Source organism: Saccoglossus kowalevskii, chromosome 12 (assembly GCF_978046115.1).
Source record: "Saccoglossus kowalevskii chromosome 12, keSacKowa6.1, whole genome shotgun sequence".
Classification (NCBI taxonomy): Eukaryota; Metazoa; Hemichordata; class Enteropneusta; family Harrimaniidae; genus Saccoglossus; species Saccoglossus kowalevskii.
The window spans coordinates 20,229,078-20,253,957 of NC_140652.1; the positions used below are offsets into that span (position 1 = coordinate 20,229,078).

Sequence of the window (24,880 nt, forward strand, 5' to 3'; positions counted from 1 at the left end):
CAAAAGGTCAAAGCGTCTAGGAGCTATTTTTTTTTAAAGTTCTGGGATGTGCAATAAAAAGAATCTGAGATAATTGCTAATTTGCATAACAATTCACTCAGTAAGAAGTTTGCTAATGCTCGTAATTAAAATGGCTGTAACAGTTTCAAATTTAAATGTATTATCGTTTTGTTAAAAGTTAAATATAGTGCATAATATGGAGATCCTGTCATTTCTTTTTTTCAACATGTTTCTTTTTTATTATTTATGTACAGCCTTGCTAAATCTTGCTAAAAATTCAAAAGAGAGAATGTTTGCACCTGTTATCTATATTTTAAAATCGTTTTTTTGAGTATGATCCAGTATTCACAATTCAACAAAATGTTAACAGTCTATAGCCAAGACTGTTTGGATAATAAAAAACCAAAAAAAAAATTGTGCCCCCAAACATGCATCTCTACCTTGAATCATTATGATTATAGTTCAATATTAGTATTTAGCATATTATCTACAAATGTGCATGAAACTAGGACTAAGTTTGAATGAAATTGTTCAAATCATGCCTTGGAAATGTCCTTGACTTATGTGTAGCTGAATTAGTGTTTAGGGAAATTCAAACCTTTATAAAACTGTAGATGCAATACCCCATAATGATAACAGATGAATCATGAACTGAAACGAACAATAACAACTTTAATTTCTTTTCACACTGACATAAATGAAAGTGTCCAATCTCTTCCTATGTGGTATTGTTGTCTCGAATTCATTCACTCCGTACACATCAAATCTTTTTGGGGGGAAATAGTGGAACCATTCAAATATCATTAATTTCATTTAATACCACCCCATACACACTCAATCCCAGAATCTGCATATATGCACTACATTTATCCTAGTGCTTTCATCTTTAACTTTTTTATCCGTCAAATGGTTTAATTGCTTATTTTCACCACTTTTAAATCACTCCCTAAAACGGGTAGTGTGGTATTTTCAAACTACATTTACCTACCACCATAGAGGACGACATGGAGGACGTGGTAACTGAGCCAACGATATTAACAGGACAAAATTAATTCCGAAATTTGGAATATCATTCTGTCAGTTTCGATCTCTTCTTTTACAATCTGAAAAGTATAAAATTATCAATGTCCAGTGAGTAATGTTTAATTAATTATTTCGAGCAATGCGATATTGGAATATTTGAGATGTAAAATATTACAGTTGTTTTACACTAACGCACATGTAATGTGAAAACACGCATATGATTAACATGAATTGAATTTCATTCTCTGGTGGTGTAAATACTTAAACCTGAGTATAATCAGTTATCCTGCACATAATAAATGGAGACTGCTTTAAATACCAATGCAATACACAACTGCCAACGCTTGCTCTATCAGTTACAATTTCCACATGTTTCGTATTAGAGTAACAATATCATTAGGTTTGTTTAGGATAACTTCCGGTTTCCTGATTTTCTAAGAAAATCTAAAAAGGCATCATTCGGTTGTTGCTTCTTTAACGATTATGCCATATATAATAGTATTCATCGCTTACGAAAGGTCTCTCAAAATGTTTACAAAGCAGTAGCAAACTAAATTACTCTTCAATATTTGTTTTTATAATGTTTTTATTGTATTAATGATTTTTTTTAAAATAACAGTTAAATGGTTATGTATTCAAATTTGCTAATTGAATAATAGCTAAGGAAGAAAATGAATCTAATGATTAGGTCACATGGAACTAACGCCTGTCTGGTGCTGCGTCACCCAGCTTACTAATTCGAGCATTCATAACAACACCGTGTATGTTTAATTCATCGGTTATTCAACTTGTGACAAGAACATGGTATGCACACCAGCAAAATATACTATATATAAAGCTGTTTATTATTCAAAATACCAAAATCAATAAATGTATCGCAACATGCACAGTATGTTTATTGACAATTGTGACGTGTTTGAGTATTTTTCCCAATAAATATCCTGTATACAGTCAATAATACGTAGCGTGTCTATTATAGATGCATATCGTATACGGCATACATACGTGTCCTGTATATGAGCACATTATATATAATGTGATGTTTTACCTTGAAACATTATATGTGTGTTAGTTTAAGAAAGTGCGTCAAGATAAAAAAAACAATTTGGAAGGAAAGTGTTTTAGTTACTTTTATGGACTTGAGTACATGTCATATACATGGACATTTATAAAACATGCATAGTCAAGTGTTTTACCTTGAAACATTGCATTCGTGTTTTAGGAAGTGCTACTTGATAAAAACAATTTAAAAGAAAAGTGTTTTAGTTGCTATCATGTGCCTTATACATTAACACTTTGCGAAATATTTATAGGCTGGTGTTTTGGGTTCTAACATCGTTTGTGATTTTGCTCTCTGGAATCGTTCATACAGATTTCGGGAAAAATGTTTCAATCACACGTGAGAATGCTCAGATATGATTGGAACTACAACCACAGTTCACCGAATGCGGAGTATCAAAATCTGTTAGGCCACGCGGTACACAAATGTCCTATCAATAAAAACTGTAATGACACATTCAAAATACTTTTTTATTTTGAAAAAGTGTATTTTTCTTATTTTTCTTTTCTTTTTTGTTTACAATGTGCTTAATTTTCATCGAAAAAAAAAAAAAACTCCACTAAACACTTTTTTAAAAATAATAAACAATACTGTTCTGAGGGAAAATACATGTGTGTTATTATATAATAAAGACAGTACTAAGTACAGTACTAAGACAGTGTGTTTTAATGAAACACATGAAAGTGCTTCCAAAATTTACCTTATACTGCAGGCTAATTCACTCTCCTATGACACATGTAAAATAAAATTGCTCTGTGATTGATTGATTGATTGGTTGATTAATTAATAAATTGAGCACAAATGTATATCACACACCTTCATTAAATTTACAGGCCAGGATTCAATATAATCGAAATCCAAAATTGTGCAACTAATACAATTCATCAGTATGAGAGGAATTGTATTTGTGAAGCGAATCACCATTGGTCAGTTGTTATATCACTGGCATGATCATTACTACAAGCATCTCAAGAGCTGCTGATGAATACCGCCATCGCTACCAACTACTACAAACACTATTCTTCACATTATCATAATGTATATTGATTTTTCGGTTTATTCTCACAGTTCACTTAATGATGATTGATATATTTTAATTATTGACATTTTTGTTTTCTTTAAAGTTCATTAAATGGAGACAACACAAATGCATAAACTCGCCCTGATAAATAAACTGTTACGAATACGAAGGATGTAAAGATATATCTCAACAACGAGACAACGATGGTGTATTTACACCACCATAAAGCTGGTGGCAAATACATGATCAAATGCTTGATATCAGCCCATGATAAAATGCCTTTCCCCACAGGTTTTGCTCATTTGACACTGAAAGATAGGGAGAAATGCGCAACAGCAGGACGCCGAACACTAATGATCCCATAGAACTTCTCGTATGTGGTGGCATGGCATTTGGGGCATGCGAGTATGCACAAAGCCATCACCCGTGTTCGTATATTACCATACCATACTTAGAGAACCATATGATCGTATGTATGTATAGCTTGTACAACCACTGTCATAAAAGCCCCGGGGATTCGATTTGCTCGCGGTGGAATATCAGTGAGTTGGCCATTACAGACTTGGCATTATATACAGGCAGTCACTTTTTCCACCAGGTATTGACCAATCCTAGCATATGTGGAGGAAATAAAAGTGATGAAGCATACGCCTTTTCTGCAACTACACAACAAGGGGAAATCCTGCTCCACATTCAGAACAATGGCATACTTGAAGTATTATTTGAACAAAAGCCAAAAGGAGGAACTGTTAGAATACGTAATTGAGAATCCAGAAAACTGGTTTACAGTAATTGGAATGCAGGATGAGTTTATATTAAGTTTACAGATGATAGAGAGGGCATATCAACGGCCTGTGTATCAGGTGTGTAAAACAGTTCTGAGAGAAACCCACATACTCCCGAACAAGTCAGAAATAAAGCGGGGAAGATTAAGGAACTGAAGTCCGATCCAAGAGTATATGATGCATTATACTACGACATTCGAATATACAAAGCTGCTCGAAAAATATTCAATCTACAAGAAAGCAAATTTAATAATCATATTGGTACTGGTATATAGGTGATACAAATAAATTGAAATGGGATTGATTGCATTATACAGTATTTAAAATGCGATTGTTGTGACGGGGATGATATTGATAGTGATAGTGGTTTGGCAGTCATGTTTGTTGGGCTAAATCTACAAAGCTTTGTTGGTATTGACTTAACCTGGGCTTTATATTGCATTATCACATATATGGAAAAGATTCATAATACACTGACAATTATTTTAATATTAAAGTTTCGATTTCTATATCGACCTTCATCCTTCCATTATATGAGCCACGGAATGTAAATGTATTATTTTGTGTAAACTAGAATAAAACGTACTAATAATTCAAAATTACGTACATATTTGAGGCCGTTGCGTGTGTGTTTTAAAAAAATGTGTGCATGTTAAAATCGGCGTGACTGTGCGTTTTAATGGATGTGTTTTAAAACGACGTGTGTGTTTAAAAATGATTGATGTGTGTATGTATGTGCATTAAATTTATGTGCATTAACAAATGATGTGTGTATTTTAAATGGCGTGTGTGTTTAAAAAAGACGTTTGTGTTTTGAAAAATATGTGTGTTTGAAAAATGACGTGTATAATTAAAAATGATGTGTGTATTAAAATGACATGTGTTTAAAAAACGAAGTGTGTGTTTTAAAATGACGTGTGTTTTAAAAATCATGGGCATATTAAAATGACGTGTGTATTTTTAAAAATGACGTGTGTTTAAAAACGACGTGTGTGTTTAAAAATGACATGTGTATTTTAAAATCATGTGCATATTAAAATGACGTGTGTGTTCTTAAAAATAACGTGTGTGAGGTTGATTGAAAACGACCACGTATTGCCTTCAGCAACCAACCACACGAATACATCGACAGGTCTCTGACAGTGTTGGTAAATTTATAGGGGTGAATGAATAAACGTTCGTGTTGGACTCGTTCCGTTGTACGTACCTTATTGACGTTATAGAAATCCACAAACGAAAATGGCTACCACTTGAGACGACGCCTCCACAGGCGCAACAAGGTTAATGCACGCGTTTTTTGCACACACACGAACAAAAATCATTCAAAAATAGCGCCTCGCACATTATATCAATGACTCCATTGCGCAACATGTTTTATGCATGGCTTTATCAAACCAAGTTCATATAACATCGTACAAAGTTGGCTAAATAGCAATAATATCCCATGTTTATTCCTAATTAAACTGTTGCTAGGGTAACAACAAATTTATGTTTGAGACACAAATGAATATTACATATTTTCAACTTTGACGGGATACAATATTCGTAAAATTATCTAAAACTTTTACATTGATGAAGCCCATCTATAAAACATTTTTAACAACTGTTTTAATAACTATAAGGTATGGCGTATCTAAACATCATAATCATAAATAAAAAAAAAACGATATTCTGCGCATGATTCAATTTCGGTAGATAAATACGAAAATGTTTTTAGTCAGCAGAGGATTTACGTCTAATCCATGTTATTCCTATATGAATGGTTTGTTATTGATTGTGATTAGTGTATAAAAATGTGCACACCAATATACGTCGAATTTATGTTGCTTATTTTTGCAATTATAATACACAAGAGTCAAATTACGGAAGGTCCTGTCCCTAGAAGATGTTGGTTTGGTGAATAGCAAAACCATTTCATGACGAACGGTTTAAAGAACATGCCAAAGATATTTAAAGTTAGTATCAATCTGTCATGAAATATTGCTGCTAATGCGACGTACATAATCCTGTGTCTATTTTAAACATCATTGGACATGATGTTTAAGCATTCATCTCACCCTGTCCGGTTATCCTACCTTCCACCAAAAGGGTTGCTTGCATGGCTGATCAAACATGCTGTTGCAAAAACACATCATGCATGCAGTTTGCCATCGAGGTCACTCGCTGCAAACTTGATGTTTATGAAAACAAATAATTTTGGAAACCTACTATTACCTACTAAGTTTTTCTATCACGAATTTTTAACTATGCTCCAATACATTATGTTAATGTGTTAGTGCGTTGGGCACTGTATTTTAATTGTGAATAGAGAAATTGCAGAATATTAAATTAAATATTCTTGCTGTAGTTGACAGTCAAAGTGCGAACAATTGCAGGTATGTACAAATATACAACTATGGCATATTTTTATTAGTTCCAAATTGCAGTGATTATCGCTCTGTGAAACTGGTTATGGTGGTTCCAAAATAACTATGGCATGTCAGAATCAGGGCGTGACTGCAATGACAAGAAAACCTAGGTGACTAGAAGCAAGTTCTTTTTATTTTGACTACTACTTTTCGTGTTTGTTCTTGAGTTTTGACCATTTTTCACATATGAACAAGTTGTTTCTGTCACATGTCACATTGTGAGGAAACAACGCAATGTCAATAGGTCATCTAAAACCAAAGTGTTTCTAGCAGAAAAGTGATCTGAATCCTAGTTGATGATGGTCAAACCTAAATTTTTTGTATTTGTCTTCCAAAATACCTGGAAAATGGTAGGGTTAAAAAGATTTGCAGCTGAGACTGGTTCACAACGTGAATGGCGGCCCTGTTGGATTTCCAAAATTTGGCTTATAGGGCTCTTCTATCACGATGTCCATCAGTGATAGTATAGAAAATTATACAGCTACCCTCAAACATACGTTAATATAGCGAGTCGCATTTAACATTCTGCGGGACATCTGACATGCTAATAATAGATTTGTAATAACAATTACTGTCCAGTTACGAAATATATGTAAATACATGTAGAGACACTCCAAGTCTACATAAAATACACTAAATTTATTATGTGTGTCATTTAAAGAATACAGTGCTGTGTGAGATAGGATTGCGTTGTAGAATAGTAAAACAGACTTCCATGAGACAATATCAAAATCAGAGATCGATGATGACCCATTTATTGCAACACGTCACTGATCAGTTACGAAATATATGTGAATACATGGTATAACTGTTGAATAAAAATTATAAGGTTGATTGATACCCATTAATTTTAATTAAGCGAATATATAAAAACGTTGATGCATATCGTAGAAAAAGTAATTCTAAAACAAATTAACCCCCCCCAAATGAGTTGAGATGTGTCACATTAGAGCGTCTGCACATGGCCTATCTTGTGATACCAGCAAATTAACTGGAAAATAAGGAAGATACTGTTATTCAATGCGTCTAGGCTAGATATTTTCAAAATAGCCAATTGGTTTTCTGAGACATTATGTAAGGCATAATCACATGGCTGCCTAGTTCATATCACCATGGGCATTGTATACAATAAAATGATGAATTATCAACTTTGAGATATCTATGAAATATACAATACAATACAATACAATTTTACAACGAGGACAAGAGAGGTAGTTCTAGTAGAACTAATCTAGTCTCTAGCCCTTGCATATTCACTGATAGCAGAAAAAAACTGATAAGGACAGTGAAATCATAAATCATATTAATATATTGTTTAAGAGTACATAATACATCAGAAGAAAAATTATATGAAATATGGTGGTAATAGTGAAATGACAATACTGTAAATTGAATGATAGAGAAATAACAATAAAATTGATGTTCAATTATTTAAAAGAAATTGTTTTAGGGTAAGCTTGAAGCGATTTCTTGATGTTAATGTTTTAATGGAAATTGGAAGATCATTCCAGTGTTTTACTAATGAATATGTTAAACTGTTTTTAGTTGAGCTTAGTTTTACTTTTGGAATTTCAAGTTTGTCAGAAATAACTGAAAGTGTCAAATAAGAGCGAGAGATTGAAGAGGCATAATGACCCAGAGAACAAGCATAACGATCGCTCTTCAGGTCATAAATAAACATGCACGTTTGGTACTTGCATAATTTATGCACATCAAGAATGCCCAATCTTTTAAAGAGTTGTGAACTACTTGCACGGGGATTTGAAAAAGTGGCTAAGCGAATAAATTTTTTCTGTAATTTTAAAATTGGATCTATAACGGTACTAAAAGTGTTGCCCCATATTTCAATACAATAGCTTATGTGTGGAAGAATGAGTGAATTATATAGTAATATTATAAGTGATTTGGGTAGGTAGTGACGCAGATATGAAATGAGTCCAATCATTTTACTAATTTTTTTAACAATATTATTAATGTGAGGTCTCCAAGTAAGTGATCTGTCGAGAGTGACACCAAGATATAGCACAGAGGAAGCAAGTTCAATAGGAGAGTTATCAATATTTAATAAACTTTGCATATTTGTCTTCTTTTGAGCTGTTTTGAAAACCGTAAAATTTGTTTTATCAATATTTGTGGTTAATTTATTTGCCTTGCACCATGTGCAAACCTTATTCAATTCTGAATTAAGTAGGCCAATATCAATAGAATCATTTTTAACGGAGTGAAACAGATTTGTGTCGTCAGCAAAAAGCCTAAACTGGAAAGTGTTGGATGATTTTACAATATCATTTATATAAATTAAAAACAAAAGTGGTCCAAGAATGGACCCTTGTGGGACCCCACAAGAAATTACTTTATAATCAGAATTACAATTATTTAAATTAACATATTGCTGGCGGTCTTCTAAATAAGATTCAAACCAACTCAAAGTAGACCCTCTTATACCATAATAATGTAATTTAGACAATAATATGGTATGGTTAATGGTGTCAATAGCCTTTCTGAGGTCTAGAAAAATACCAAATGTGATAAAACCGTCATCTATTTGTTTTGAAATCTCAGCAGTAAGGTCAGCTAAAGCTAATTTAGTGCTGTGATGCTTACGGAATCCATATTGGTTTTCATCAAGAATTTGGAATTTTTCTAGAAAAACACACATCTGTTTATTTACTAAAGATTCAAACAATTTGCTAATAATGGGTAACACTGATATCGGCCTATAATTACCAACTTCAAATGCACAACCTTTTTTAAATAATGGATAAACCCGGGCTATTTTTAATTTATCAGGGAATATACCCGTGTACACAGAACAGTTAAAAATATGAGCCAGTGGTTCAGCAATTTGTTCAGCAGCCTGCTTGATAAGTTTAGGAAACATATTGTCATAGCCAACTGCTTTATTAGGATCTAATTTATCGATCTATTTTAAAATATCATGAGCACAAACTGGGCGGAAAAATAATGAATGTGATTGTCTACTATCAAGGTAATCATTGAAGTTGGCATTACAATTGATTTTAGATGCATAATTTGGACCAACATTAACAAAATACGAATTAAACTTCTCAGCAATATCCCTACCCTCTGTCTCAAATTCATCTGGGTTAGTACTCACTCTAAGTTTATGTGGAAAACGATCATTACATGACTGATTATTCCGCAGTTCGTTTATAACCTGCCATGTTTTATTGCTATTTCCAATAACATTTGCCAGCTTGCCAGAAAAGTAAGACTTCTTAGCAATTTTAAATAATTTTGACAAAATATTAAGATAAATTTTGTATTTAATGTGAATTGGTGAACTGGGACTATGTCGCTTAGTTTTTGAGAAAAGTCTATGTTTTGTTTTAATTGAAATGAGAAGCCCCTTAGATAACCATGGTTTTTGTGATGATTTTGATGCAGAATAAATCATTTTCTTAGGTAGATGTTTAGTAATTATATCACTAAACAAATTATAAAAATAATCATATGCTAAATTCGGATCCAATAAATTATAAATATTTGTCCAAGAAATATTGGCCATTTCCGCTTCAAATGCATCTGAATGAAACTGCGAGAAGTCAAATTTATATCTAACCGACTTTCTGTTAAAAACATGATGTAGATCCCTGAATAGGGCAAACAATGGAAAATGGTCACTAATATCAGTTTCAATAGTACCTCCTTCGATGAAATAATCAGAAAAATTTATGAGACAATGGTCTATTGTTGTACATGTAGTCCTAGTTACTTTGGTCGGAACATCTATGATTTGTTGAAAATTATTTTCATTAAGTAAGGTAACATATTCAAATTGTGAAATATTTGTACAACTAACATCTATATTGAAATCACCGAGGATAACACAACGTTTTTTGTTACTTGAAAAATGTTCGAGACAGACTTCAAAACTCTCCAGAAATTCATGTACAGGTGTTGAAAATCCAATCATTTTCGTGGCCGACGTTTAATCCGCGCCTTCCACGATTTTGCATTGAGCTGAAATATAATAACAACGTTAAACAGTCTCTGTTATATAACAATTTGTATATTCATTAACTGTTTTGAGAGTTGTTGCTAGAGAAAATATTCATTCAAACTTTCAAATAATATCTGTAGTGTCAAGTATTTAACTACATACTAAGTATTTGTAAAGAAAGTACTATTATTTTCTAGAATAAACTAGACTAGCACCCGAGATTCAGCTACCAGCAAGCAGGTACAAGGTTTCAATACTTTTGGCCAAATAGCTGCCAAGATACAAACATAACCCAGTAAAATAGTTATGCAAATTAGGTAATTAATTTACATAACAGGCAATTAATATGTAACTTGTATATACCCGATTTTAATCCATTCAATGAACTGTAAGTATATCAACAAAAATAACAGCGTTCCTCTGCAAGCAAGACTCCTGTATTTCTCCGTTGTTGTGTTGCAGAAGCTATTGACTGACAATCATTTCTGCATTCTGGAACTGTGAGTTATCACCAATGCACACTTAAGCAATCCCCTATTTTAGTGACTTTATTCATTCCATTCCTCTGTGCTTTATTTCTTGTAATTATTTAGAGAGGTATTAAAGCCAGGAGTTTTAACTCGATGTGTTGGTGTATGTGTATTTCATTCCCAGTCCTACTGTCTTGTCTACCCCATACTAACAGTGAAAGAACCCCCCTGTCCAGTGTGAGTTCCGCGGGTGGCCCTCTCCATTGCAATAAGCAGGCCTTACACTGTGACACAAACTATCGGCTCTTATGCCATGGATACCTCTTTGGCTTTGGGATTTGTGCAACAATGGTTCAATTGATATTGAGGCTTCAAGCGTGTTTAATAAGTATCAGTGTTGTGTTTTGTTTTTCTTTATCAAGAAAAACAATGCCCAGAGTGGTGTTGTTATTGTTTTGCATATGATGTCATGAACAATAATGTTACCGGTTATTTGCCTTTCAGATATCTATAACTCTGATCGACATGAACTATATTACTAAGAACTGTTTTTATACGAAGAGAACGTTTTTGTGAGTATTTTATAATAGTCATTACTCATACAAATATTTAAAATATTTCCCCCAGCGATTCACCATTGCCCAGCGATTTGTTGTTTGTAGCTTACCGGAAGGTGTTACCTAATCATACGATATAGCCAAGTCACATTTGTCATTGAGGACGTCATCCATCCGAGGAAGATCAGATCAAATTTTGTTTTTTGACATTTTGAACAGTTGATTAGTTAAAAAATTGTGAAAAATCTTAGCCATTTGATGCATTATGACGCTGTTCCAAGTGTGACATGATTTTTCTATTAACTTTTTGTTTTTTAATATCGAAGAAAAAAAAGACGGAGCGTCACTCTGCTTATGAATGTTATGCCTCGCCCTGGCAACACTGTCTCTAGCTTTAGTTACCTTGCAACTTACCATTTGTCATTTAGCACTTTATTATTGGGATGGAGATTTCTTTCATGAAAATCATTAATAATTATATAGAGAGCAAATATTTTTCATTTGAACCAATTGAGTAATAGGGTTAGGCAATGCAGATATGCCTAACAACAGACCCAGAGTTTTCTTCATCGCAAGACGACCCGACCGACTTTGTATCAAATACGTCGACACTGTACAACTTGCGGAAGTAAAAGAAGGGAAGAGCAGAATAGAATAAAATTCTTTTGAGGGCTGAGGTATTGAGTAAGGGGCTCGTACCCTTTCCTTGTCGGTGGTTTTACGTTGGCCAATTACGGTGTCAAAGACAATTTTTATAAATATTTTTAATATTTCTAGTGGTGAGTTTCTGTGAGGAGGTTGGTGACATCTATTTTCCTCAGAGTTGCTGTATACACCAATGATTTCATTTGCCTGTACAGTATCCAAGCGTGGCGCAATGTTGTTGTCATGGCAATCGTTTTGTCGATGAGATTGTGTTTTCGTTATTGGTTTCATAGCTTTATTATTTTCATCGCGTTTTTCATCAGATAAAAGCCTTTATTTGCTGGCTTCACCAGCTGTCCAATGTCATTGTGAATGTCATTTCTGCATACCATTTCCACATATGACAGTGAGTCAAGAAAATACAAAATAATACCATTTGCCCTAGATTTTGAGATATGTGATTCGTTGCTCACACCGTGAATTGACTGGCGTCTAATGTCATGCTTTCGAGTATAACCATGAAAAGGGCCATCTCGTTACCTCGCTATGGCGGATGCCATACTGGATTGCCTGGCGAGTCTGTGTGATATAAAATAAAAAAAAATCAGCCATTAGCCAGCAGGTTTATGCATGAGAGAAAAAACATCGAAAAGGCGGTCACAAAAACATCAGCGACCATTTAGAAAGAAAAAAGGTAACTCACCGAACGTCTTGTGGGGGAATACACTACAATCTATCGGGAGCGCAATCTATCAGCGTGCATATATTAATTAAATATTTACATATGACACCGAACGCCCTAGCTGCGTGCTTTTTGTACTAGCACAGTTTATTAAAATTACTTGTACTATATAAGGATCATTATATTGTTTGGAATCAGCCTATCCGTGCCTCAAATGACATGATATCCCTTTGGTCCTATATCTGCTGAAAATTAATATTGTATTTATAGTATTCTGGACTGTCTTTGCAATGTGCAACGATATATATAGCAAAAGGTACTGATGACATCATAAGGTAATCTTATTACATGAATATTATTACAAAACGCTGCTACTCCCTATTACAAAACGCGTCGGTATTTTTTTTATTATAAAACGCTACTCTTATTACAAAAGTATGGAATTATTACGCGCGTAAGCGTCCTCCACAAAAAGAAGTTCACTGATTCTGTTCTAAACTTTTTGGATTTCGGCATTCCCATGATGTATCCTTTGAAGGAAAAGATGTATAATAATAAGGTTATTACGAGGATACCTCAAAGTATGCACGGAGACAGTACAGCTAGAGTATCGACCGACCCGCAGCGGAGATCGATGCGCAGCGGACTGTCTGAGTAATAACCTCATATTATACATATTTGTTCGTCATAATGTGAATATTCTACATATCGAGTTTAAATTATTTATATCGCTTCAAGTTTTTGTTTTGTTTGAACTTCATGTGTGCATAGATATTTCAGTCCGGGAATGCGACCCGGTCAAAACACGCTGAATTGGGCCTTAGTAACGCCTCGTATTGAATAAATGTCTAATAATTATGTCTGCAATTAAGTTAGTAACAGGGGTCAACATGTGTTAAAAATTGATATGTGATTCAGAAACCCCCTAAACAACTGAGCTATGCTACTACATATTAAACGTGTACGTAATCTGACAGTTTACACAGTATGATACTGATTTGCTGTACCGATGTTTCTCTGAAAGACTACCGGACTGCCATTTTTGCTATTGTGCTTGTTTTACACTGATCCGAGCATTGAGAACACTGTTTTTACACTCTCAGCCAAAACGGAACACTATCTTTAACACTTTCAGCCAAGTACAAATTGCACCTGCAGGAGTTTCGTAAAACAGTGGGCTGGACGGCTGCGTCTCCGTTTATCTGTTTTTGTTTTGACATGACGGATATTATTATATTAACCTCATAGAAAACTGTTAAAATTATCACCAAATATCATGCTTTTTTGGAGACAAACAAACGATACGACAGTGACTAGAATCTAAACTCTGCCGAGATAGGGTTAATCAAGACTGACTTCGCATATGCCTTCATTCGTCTACAATTACAGTTTATTTCCGCCGCATGTTGGCGCACTTTAACAGCGAGATCGTGGATAATACGGCTATTATCCCAATAGGAGACTACTAGTATACTCGGACAGGCCAACGGTGAATGATACTTGTACTAGCTTGACGACGTTACAAATGACGTTTCGCGTCGTGCTGATATGACGACCTCTTTCTAAAGAACTACCTGCAGCAAATGCTTAGACAATTTCGAAAGTAAACGTAGAAATAAGTCAGGAAATAGTAAGATAGTTACCCTCAGACATCCGCTGATGTGACAATTAATAATATTATGCTTCAGGACCACGACAGCCAATCGGATTCGAGCATTATAGGGAGAAGCACTCGTGGTCTATCTACTAACATATCTGTATGTATACCTCCATACGGGTACCTTCCTTCCAATAACCAGCAACTTGTTAAAGGAACATACTAGTATTCTTGAATAATATTCTTGAAATAATGAGTAAGCCACGCTTGTTTTCGCCAACGCACTCGGCTACGCACTTTAAGACAATCGATCTGAACTTACGCAATTCATCTTTCTTAAATAATCCGAGGGTCGTATTCAAGTTTGTTGCTTATTTTGTGTGTTTTGTCAATATATCTAAGTATTATGTATAGTGTAAGTAGTTTAAGTTACATTATAGGTACGACCATGAGGGCGCTGTTCATAGTTGGAAGTGATGATGAACAGCGCCCTCATGGTCGTCCCCATAATGTATCTGAGGTGGGAGCATATATTAGCATAAATGATGACGTCACAATAGGATTTCGTGCATAAATTAGCATAAATGAGGACCATGGCCGTAAAGGGGTTCATTTGAATGAGGATGACGTCACAATGGGATATTGTGAATATGCATAGATGAGCATAAATAATGACGTCACAATGGGAATTCGTGCATAAATTAGCATAAATGAGGATATGGCCGTAAAGGGGTTCATTTGAATGAGGATGACGTCACAATGGGATATTGTGAATACATTTGCATATATAAAATTGATGTGAATACGAGGTCGTGTCGAGGTCATCGTGAATACATTTGCATAAATTACCATCATTTTTTTAATTATTTTTTAATTATTTTTAATTATTTTTAATTATTTTTTAATTGGACAGGCGTGGACGAAAGATTTTTCAGAATGTTTCGTAGAGGGCGCTCACACACACGCACACACACACACACACTAATAAATACACATCATTTTGAAAACTAACAGAGTTTATTACACAAAGAAGGTAAATCTACTAATGAGTAAATAATCAAAAAGAATGGATTAAAAACTGAGTAATTGAAATTGAGTATATAGAAAGTATACATTTTGTTTTTGTTTTGTTTTTGTTTTTTGTTTTTTTTTGTTTAAGTAAATAATCAAAAAGAATGGATTAAAAACTGAGTAATATAAGAACAAAAAATGACATTGAGTATATAGAAAGTATACAATTTGTTTTTGTTTTGTTTTTGTTTTTTGTTTTTTTTTGTTTAAGTAAATAATCAAAAAGAATGGATTAAAAACTGAGTAATTGAAATTGAGTATATAGAAAGTATACAATTTGTTTTTGTTTTGTTTTGTTTCTTGTTTGAGTAAATAAACAAAAAGAATGGATTAAAAACAGTAATATAAGAAATATTCGATTATAATAAAAACAAGAGAAAAACGAAAAACATCGAAAAGTCAATACACACTTTTTTCTAATCAGAATCGCTCATCTGTGATAAAAAGAAAAAAATAATATGAAATCGATTTTTGTTTTGTTTTGTTTCTTGTTTGAGTAAATAAACAAAAAGAATGGATTAAAAACAGTAATATAAGAAATATTCGATTATAATAAAAACAAGAGAAAAACGAAAAACATCGAAAAGTCAATACACACTTTTTTCTAATCAGAATCGCTCATCTGTGATAAAAAGAAAAAAAATAATATGAAATCGATATATATACATGTGAAATTTCAAAAGCATAAGTCATCTAGTAAAACTGCGTGGGAAAAAATATTTGTCATAAATAGGGAGGTTGAGTCCGGTCACGTTTTCGATATATCTGTTCACATAAAGGTCATTCAAATGTCTATCACGCGTAAAAGAGTCGGCTACGGAGTTCACAGGTTTCCCCTCGTCATCTGCGCAACAAATAGGGTTAGGGATCAGTAGAAAACTCACCGAGTGTCTTTCACTGTACTACGGAGAATGATTGACATTCTTATTATTCTATATATGTTGTTGTATAATGTCAAGGAGTTGGGAATCCATTTCACGAGTTGATAGCGTAATTTCACAGGAATCTAAACACAGTTCAGGGTTAGATTTATACCTTTGAAACAGAATACGTGTATAACGCTTGGAAAATTTTCCAACCAAATCTGGGTAAATGCGTTGAAATGCGTCATAACACATGGAAATTTTACCAATATCAATCTCAGATAAAGCTTGGTCAATAAAAAACCGGATTTCATCGATCCGGCTATTTTTATCGACGAATCCATAGGATAGACACCAATGTTGACGTTGTGACGGGTGGTCTATTTCACATCCGAGACAATTAGTTTGGATGATGCTACGTACGTGTCTACAAATGAATTCAGCGATGAGTTTTTTGGAAACAAGTTTATCCAGAGGTTTCCTCAGACTGCTGGCTGTGAAAAAACAAAACAAAAAAACAAACTGTAAATGACTATTTCTCTGATTTACCATTTCAGGCATATTCAGTGGGTTTTAAATTCACGGTTTTATCGTTTTAATACATAAAATGTTCTATGCATTAGAAGTCGGGAAATGAGCAACGAATATTTGGATTTTTAAATGAAAACTAACATACCTGATAGCCCGGTTGATTTGCGGGATAATATCATTCAATATTCTGAACTGGTTCGCCCGTAAGGATACACCACGTTTTGTTGGGTGACCATTATAGTGCTCGCGAATGTGAACATAAGTTTGTCCGCGAAAAGTATTCACTGTGACAAACAATTGCTTGACTGGGCAAAGCAAATATGTAAAAATGTCTGTCTCACCTCTCGGTGGAGCTGGTGACGGACGCATTGTGCCACTTATAGCTAGTGCATTCGTGACTTTGCGTCGTTTAATACGGCGAGTTGAATTTTCAGAAACATCGGGCTGTTCTGTAACTGGAGTGGACATTCCAGGAGTGGACATTCCTGCATTCGTGACTTTGCGTCGATTAATACGGCGAGTTGAATTTTCAGAAACATCGGGCTGTGCTGTAACTGGAGTGGACATTCCAGGAGTGGACATTCCAGCAGTCGCGTCCTGTAGGAGACTGCCTGAGAATTCATTGAGGTAGGTGCTGAGCTGGTTCGAAGCCATGTTGCGAGTACGCTCGTCAGTGATAAAATGATTCGCAATACTATCGTCGCGTGTTAAAAAAATTCCCTTTCTGTTACCCCGGATGTTTACATCATGTCAGCATTTTTCCCAACCAAGTCAAATATATTTATAGATTCATCACACACTCACACACATGTTTATGGTAAAATAAACAGGTTTCTTCCGTTCAAAACAATTCATGAATCCAGGGGGGAAATCAAAGTCGAGTTCGCTATAGTGTTGAGCGATGAATGTCAGACCTATGTCGTCATAATCCATTTTTATCACACAAACCACGGTTACTAGTTTGTAACTGTGCACAAACTGGCCACACAGACACAAAGATGTTTATAGTAAAATAAACAAATTCACATCTGTTCCTGAATCCAGGGGGTGGGGGTTTATGAATGTCTGTTATCTAGGGCATTTCAGGGTGTCAGATCTGATATCAAAACACAAATCGTTGGAGTGTATTATCCCAGTGACTTCATAGCTTAGCCAGTATTTTTAATCGAGCCACACTCGTTACACGGAATGAAATGGCGTCCACAGATAATATAAGGTAGGGAATTCATTGTTTACTTTTTGTTTTCATGTTGTAAACACTACCTAATAATTCGGGATATGTGAAAAACTGTCAGTTGAAACCAGGGGAAAGCTTCTACCATGAGTCTTTACGTCTTTAAAGAATACTTATCTTTTTATGCTATGAGAGACATTGTTATAAATTGGCACAGAAAATAGAAAGTCTGAGTAGGTAGAAAATGTATAATTAATGAAGACTTGTTTACTAAAAACGAAAACTACAATATTTTCAAATGATGTCATACCGCGGTCATTCGCAAAGAATGCCTTGACACAGCGAATCAAGACTTGCTTGGACTCATTCATCGAGCATACCCCTCAGCTTTAAAACAATGATTATGTGCGGTATTTTCCCAATTAGTTAGGGTGTCTTTTCACTAGACTTGACCTTTTATTTTGTCATGAAGGTCAACATAATGTATAGCGTTACCCGCCAACATGTTTGAACATACCGGTAGCAACGTTATTTTCCAACCTTAGCTCGTTCAAAATCTTTTGTTTTTAATCGGAGCATGAATGCACGCCCTCTATATCTGAGTAAATTTTTTTTTTTTTGAACTGACCACAAAGTTGTAGCTGATTCAAAACTCTTGTCATTTTCAGACAAACAGAAGAAAGCGACAATTCAGATGAAGGGTGATTTATTTATTTATTTATTTATTTATTTATTTATTTATTTATTTATTTATTTATTTATTTATTTATTTATTTATTTATTTATTTATTTATTTATTTATTTATTTATTTATTTATTTATTTATTTATTTATTTATTTATTTATTTATTTATTTATTTATTTATTTCAAATTTTACCTGAGGAAAAAATAAAACAGGATAAAACATGTTTTTTAACTTTTTGAATTTACAGGGAAAGCAATTCACAGCTTAAAACTTTGTCAGACCTAGAACATGAATATGGTTTTATAAGCAGGTGTGTATTCGATATTATATAAATAACTCGTTCGATATGCGTATGAAGATTTAGTAAACAATATGAATAATAACAATAATATAACTCTTATTTTTTCAGTGAAGACGACACATCTGAGAAATCACCTACGAAAGATAGTGTTTCGTAAGTTTGTTTGTTTGTTTGTTTGTTTGTTTGTTTGTTTGTTTGTTTGTTTGTTTGTTTGTTTGTTTGTTTGTTTGTTTATTTATTTATTTATTTATTTATTTATTTATTTATTTATTTATACATAGTTCATGGTCTCCAGCCAGCAGTATAGATACTCCAGATTTCAATCAGAAGTTGAAATGTCTTATTAAATCTGGTTCCTGCTCACATGTAACGTAAGTATACAAAAAACAAAAACAAAAAAAACAAAAAACATGTGAGGTAAGTTGAAATTTGTTTTTTCGTCTTTAATCTTTGTTGTTGTTGTTGTTGTTGTTTTTATAGTTCTACAAGTACTGGATTTGCAACACCCAAGTCCGCTAAGAAAAATTTGTACTCTATATATGGAGAAACGAACACGCCTTCCCACCCTCCGAGTCCAATAGGGCCTGTTAACCATCCATCTACCTCGGGATATCAACGTGGGGGTCGTAAAGACTATGTAAGGTATGTTTATTTATTTATTTGTTTATTTATTTATTTGTTTATTTATATATTTGTTTGTTTGTTTGTTTATTTGATTATTTATTCATATATTTGTGTATTTATTTATTTAATTTGAAATTTTATTACAGTGATACTGACACAGATGATAGTGACGAGAATATCACCGACAAGATTAATTTCAATCTTGTCAGTAAGAGAAAACGTTTTGTCAAAAAATTTAAGGTGAGTGGAACGGACTGGGTTGTAAAAGTTTCGCATCCAAATGCCAATACGTTTGATGAAGTGCATAGCGTATTACACGCTACTTTTCATCAACTGCTCGAGCTGGTCACCTCTGACCTTGACGGACGTGACCAAATTCGCATTTCCATAAACGTACCCAACTTGAACAACGAAATTTGGTTACCATTTATACCGGTTGAGGACATGAATGTTGACAAGGTGATGTCAAAAGTGGAGAGGATTCTACAATCTTACCAAGATATATCCCTTGAGGAAAACATCACCATCAGGACAGTATCTGTTGAAATGCCTCTTGGTGCCGGCAAAACACGTGGGAGGAAGCGACAGTTTGATACAAAGATCGCAGACAGGTTGAGAAAATCCAAATCTGTCATTGAAATCGTTTCCGATGACCAGATGTGTTGCGCCAGAGCGATCGTGGTCGCCATGGCACACGCCACAAAAGAGGAAAATCCACCATCGGTGTGGAATTCTATAAAGAGGAAAAAAACGGCAAACTACTCTATGCAAACCGTCCGAGCTAGAGAACTTTTACGGAAGGCCAGAGTCGAACAGGGACCATGTGGCATCGAGGAGATTAAAAAATTCCAGAGCGTGTTACCCGATTTCAGAATACACATATTGTCGCACGATCATTTTGACTCCATCATCTTTGTGGGCGATGCCGCAGAAGATTCCAAAGACATATATCTGTTTCTGAAAGATAAACACTACAACGTCATCACAAAAATGACTGGTTTTCTGGGAAAGGGCTACTATTGCACTAGGTGTGACAAGTCTTATTCCAACCGTTACGATCACGTGTGTCCGACGGGATGTTTGAGTTGTGGAAATCAACTGGACTGCGTGATTACACGATGGCAAAAATGCGGAAATTGTCACAGATTTTTCAAGAACGAAGAATGTTTCGAAAGGCATCAAAAGTCAGTTAATGGGAAAAAAACTCTTTGCCAGTCAGTTCAACGTTGCGAAAAATGTCACAAACTCCTCAAATATCGTGAAGGGTCTCACAAATGTAACGAAGTTTACTGCAAAACCTGCAAGTCTTTTCAGACATACGACCACCTGTGTTACATTCAACCACTCACCGATAGAAAAAAGAACCAAGAATCTGACGATTCGATGGAAGAATTTGAGGAGGATAACTCTGACAGCCATGGTAACTACGTCTTTTACGATTTTGAATGCACGACCGACGAACATTGCACTCATATTCCAGATCTGTGCGTAGCGCGAATTCCACCGAATACGGAGAAAGTGTTCAATGGTTCACGTACCTTGGAAGATTTCTGCGAGTGGGCATTAGAAAAAGAGCATAATGGGATGATTTTCATCGCGCATAATTCAAAGGGGTATGATGGAATTATGATTCTGAAATACTGTCACGATCACAAGATACTACCCGAAGTCATCATGAATGGTTCGAAAGTCATGCAACTATACATCTGTCGTGCAGATATCAAATTCATTGATAGCTTGAATTTCCTGCCCATGGCTCTATCTAAACTTCCTAAGACCTTCAGCATAGACGAGTTACACAAGGGTTTTTTTCCTCACCTGTTTCCGAGATCCACTGGAGACAATTACAGAGGACCGATACCCGGGGCTCGTTATTTTGACCCAGATGGTATGAAGGAGGTGGCTAGAAAGACATTCTACACATGGTACAATGGAGAAGTAGAAAAGAATTCCGTTTATGATTTACGTAAAGAACTGCTCAAGTACTGTCGGAGCGACGTGCGCATACTCGAGGAGTGTTGTTTGGCATTTAGATCGATGATGATGGATCTCACCAAAGTTGACCCCTTCAGCCATTGCATCACGATCGCTTCCGTGTGCAACGTCATATTTCGAAAGCATTTCCTGACTCCTGACACAATCGGGGTTGTGCCTGAGAAAGGGTACCTCAGCGCCCAGAATCAATCTGCAGATGCTATAAGATGGATGGAATACGAGGCACACGTCAATAACACGCATATTCAACATGTTCGTAATTCCAGAAGGGAGATGAAAATTGGACCTTATTACGTAGACGGATATGATGCTTCTACCGAAACCTTGTATGAGTACTACGGTTGTTACTTCCACGGTTGTCCAAAGTGTTTTCCCAGAAGGAATGAGACGAATCGCAAGAATGAACTCAGTATGACATCCCTCTACGAAAGACTACTGGCGAGGGAAGAGTGGTTGAAATCGAAAGGATACTCGCTAGTCACCATGTGGGAATGCGATTTCAAAAAACTGATGAAGAACAATCACAAAGTCGAGAGGTTTGTCGGAAGCTTAGATATCTCAAATCCTATCAGAGGTAGGGAGGCTTTTCTCGGGGGTCGTACCAATGCCCTGAGTCTGTATTACGAGGTCAAGGAAGGCGAAAAGATAGAATATGTTGATTTTTGCAGCCTCTACCCGTACATCAATAAGACCTCGCGATATCCAGTTGGCCACCCGACAGTCGTAACTAAAGACTTTATCGCCAAACCCACAGACTATTTCGGTATTATCAAGTGCGACGTTTTACCTCCGAGGAGATTGTATATACCAGTTCTACCTTTCAGGGTGAACAACAAACTGATGTTCCCACTCTGTTCCAAATGCGCGGAAACCATGAATCAAGACGAATGTCACCATGGTGTCAATGAACGTCAGCTGACGGGTGTTTGGTGCACTCCAGAATTGGAAAAGGCTGAAGAAGTAGGGTATCGCATCACCAAGGTATACGAAGTTTGGCATTATGATGAGTCGGCAACATACAACCCTGAAACTGGAGAAGGAGGGCTGTTCACCGATTACATCAACATGTTTCTGAAAATTAAACAAGAGTCTTCCGGTTTTCCAGAGTGGTGTCGCACCGAGGAAGACCGAACCATGTACATCCAAAGGTACCGCGAAAGAGAAGGTATCGTCTTGGACAGAAGCAAGATAACCACCAATCCAGGTCTCAGAGCTCTCGCCAAGCTAAATCTCAACTCGTTCTGGGGAAAGCTGGGACAGAGATCAAACTTTGGACAGAGCACGTATGTTGAAACGCCCGCCAAACTGTTGGAAATGTTGATGGATAATACAAAGGACGTCACAGATCTTTCTTTTGTCTCTGACGAAATGGTTCTTGTCCAGCACTGCGATAAAGAAGACAACATTACCGAAGCACCCAATACGAACGTTGTACTGGCTGCCATGACGACAAGCTATGCCCGACTTAAACTCTACAGTGTTCTGGAGAAATTAGGTAGTAGAGTCTTGTACTTTGACACAGATTCCATCATTTACATCCAACGAGCTGGAGAATGGGATCCACCGACAGGTGATTATCTCGGAGATTTGACGAGAGAAATAACTCCGATGGATAATTACATCACACATTTCGTATCGGGAGGACCGAAGAATTACGCGTACCGACTACACAAACCGGACAAAAGTGGGAACCAAACGGTGTGTAAAGTGAGAGGGTTCACCCTCAATTACAGAAATCAACTGGAAATTAATTTTGACTCCATGAATCGACTTGTTCGGAGAACAAGCGGTCCTCTACACGTCAAAGACCCTCGAAAAATAACACGCAAGGGAGATAGAATATTCAATAGAGAAGAAGTTAAAACGTACAGTTTAGTGTATGACAAACGGGTGATACAAGATGATTACTGTACCCTCCCATACGGCTTCTAAAAACAAAAAATATATAAATAGAAGCTAGATCGTCGGTTACCCATCATTCATCCATTTGAACCTTGAACAATCACATTGGCATGGGCTCTACCAAATCGGACTTGGTTCTATCACTCGTCTATTCTGGCTTATGTACACTACCTTATTTTGTTTTAAACTGGATGTTGAAAAAGTACATTGAAGAACGTAAAAGGAGACGCAATAACCAGCGAGGTCCTATGATATCGTCATGGATGCAAGATTGAAACACCCATTTACCTCTCTCGTGTGCGGTCCCACGCAGTCTGGGAAGACGTTTTTAGTCAAACTGATATTAGAACAATGTGACAGCGTCATATCTCCACCACCAGATGTTATCTATTGGTGCTACGGCGAGTTTCAGCCAGCCTACTTGGAAATGATGAAGACAGTGCCTCAAATTCGCTTTATCGAAGGGATACCTCCAGATATTGGTAGAATAATCGACCCGGCTAAAAGAAACTTGTTGGTGATAGATGATCTGATGACAGAATCGGGTAACGATAAACAAATCGCCCAGTTCTTCACGAAGGGATCTCACCATCGAAATTTATCCGTGATACTGATTTTGCAAAATCTCTTTCATCAGGGCAGACAATCGAGAACCATCAGTCTCAACACGCACTACATTTTCCTGTTTAAAAATCCAAGGGACGCATCACAAGTCAACGTTCTGGCAAAGCAAATGTACCCCGGAAACATTAAGTTTCTTCAGGAGGCATTCACCGATGCCACCCAAGAACCTCACGGTTACCTCCTCGTGGATCTGATGCCAGACACCCCTGAGGAAATACGCATTCGAACGAACATACTTTCATCTCAAGTACCGATAGTGTATGTGAGAAAGGTATAAAAAAAAAGACAGTCTTTCATCGTCAGTCATTTCACCATGTCATCCCGCATGCGAAAGAACGCTGATTTTCTCTCTGTATTGCACAAGGCCAACTCGAAACAACAAAAGGGGATAATTGATGGAGCCTCTAGTGACTTGATACAGTGTCTGTGTGAATGCTCGCTCAATGTGTTGAAAGGGAACGTCCAGCTATCACCTAGTCAGAAAAGAAAATTGGCGTTGTACGTGAAACATCTCCGAGCACTGTCCAATAAGAAAACTCCAGTCAAGAAAAAGAAAAAAATTCTGGTTCAGAAAGGAGGTTTCCTGGCCGCCTTGATTGCTCCCTTAATTTCGAGCATACTCCCTCCCCTACTAGGTCTTAAATAGATGGAATCCGTGAAGAAGATGGCTTTAGTCCCTGCTGAGCTATTATCTACCATCCAAAGCCAGAATGCTCAAATGACGAGACCTGTGGTGAAATCATTGACTTCGCTGGATAGAGACATGAACGACATAACGCAAATGGAAGAGTTGCCTGAAGATGAAAAAGTCAAACTGTACCAACAGGTTCTACGCAAGTACTTGTTGTTGCGGGAGAAGAAAAACGAACCGATTCCAATCTCCGTTACGCAGCAATT

The 24,880-nt window shown here is 35.8% G+C and overlaps 1 protein-coding gene across 1 annotated transcript; it reads left to right on the forward strand.

The window, feature by feature from the left end:
- The first annotated feature begins 17,870 nt into the window (after positions 1–17,870).
- On the forward strand, positions 17,871–23,389 carry LOC146735610 (uncharacterized). The gene is made up of 6 exons (XM_085505949.1): positions 17,871–17,893; positions 18,785–18,847; positions 18,947–18,991; positions 19,120–19,209; positions 19,319–19,480; positions 19,609–23,389. Exons 1-6 carry the CDS (start codon positions 17,871–17,873, stop codon positions 23,387–23,389), a joined length of 4,164 nt encoding a protein of 1,387 aa, XP_085362075.1.
- Positions 23,390–24,880: the final 1,491 nt, after the last annotated feature.

Bases quoted from the DNA above. Each gene is read 5' to 3' on its own strand.
- LOC146735610 (XM_085505949.1), top strand. From the start codon at position 17,871: ATGGCGTCCACAGATAATATAAG. The intron at 18,992-19,119 runs GTAAGTTTGTTT...ATTTATACATAG, and splicing joins CCTACGAAAGATAGTGTTTC to TTCATGGTCTCCAGCCAGCA. The intron at 19,210-19,318 runs GTAAGTATACAA...TTGTTTTTATAG, and splicing joins GGTTCCTGCTCACATGTAAC to TTCTACAAGTACTGGATTTG.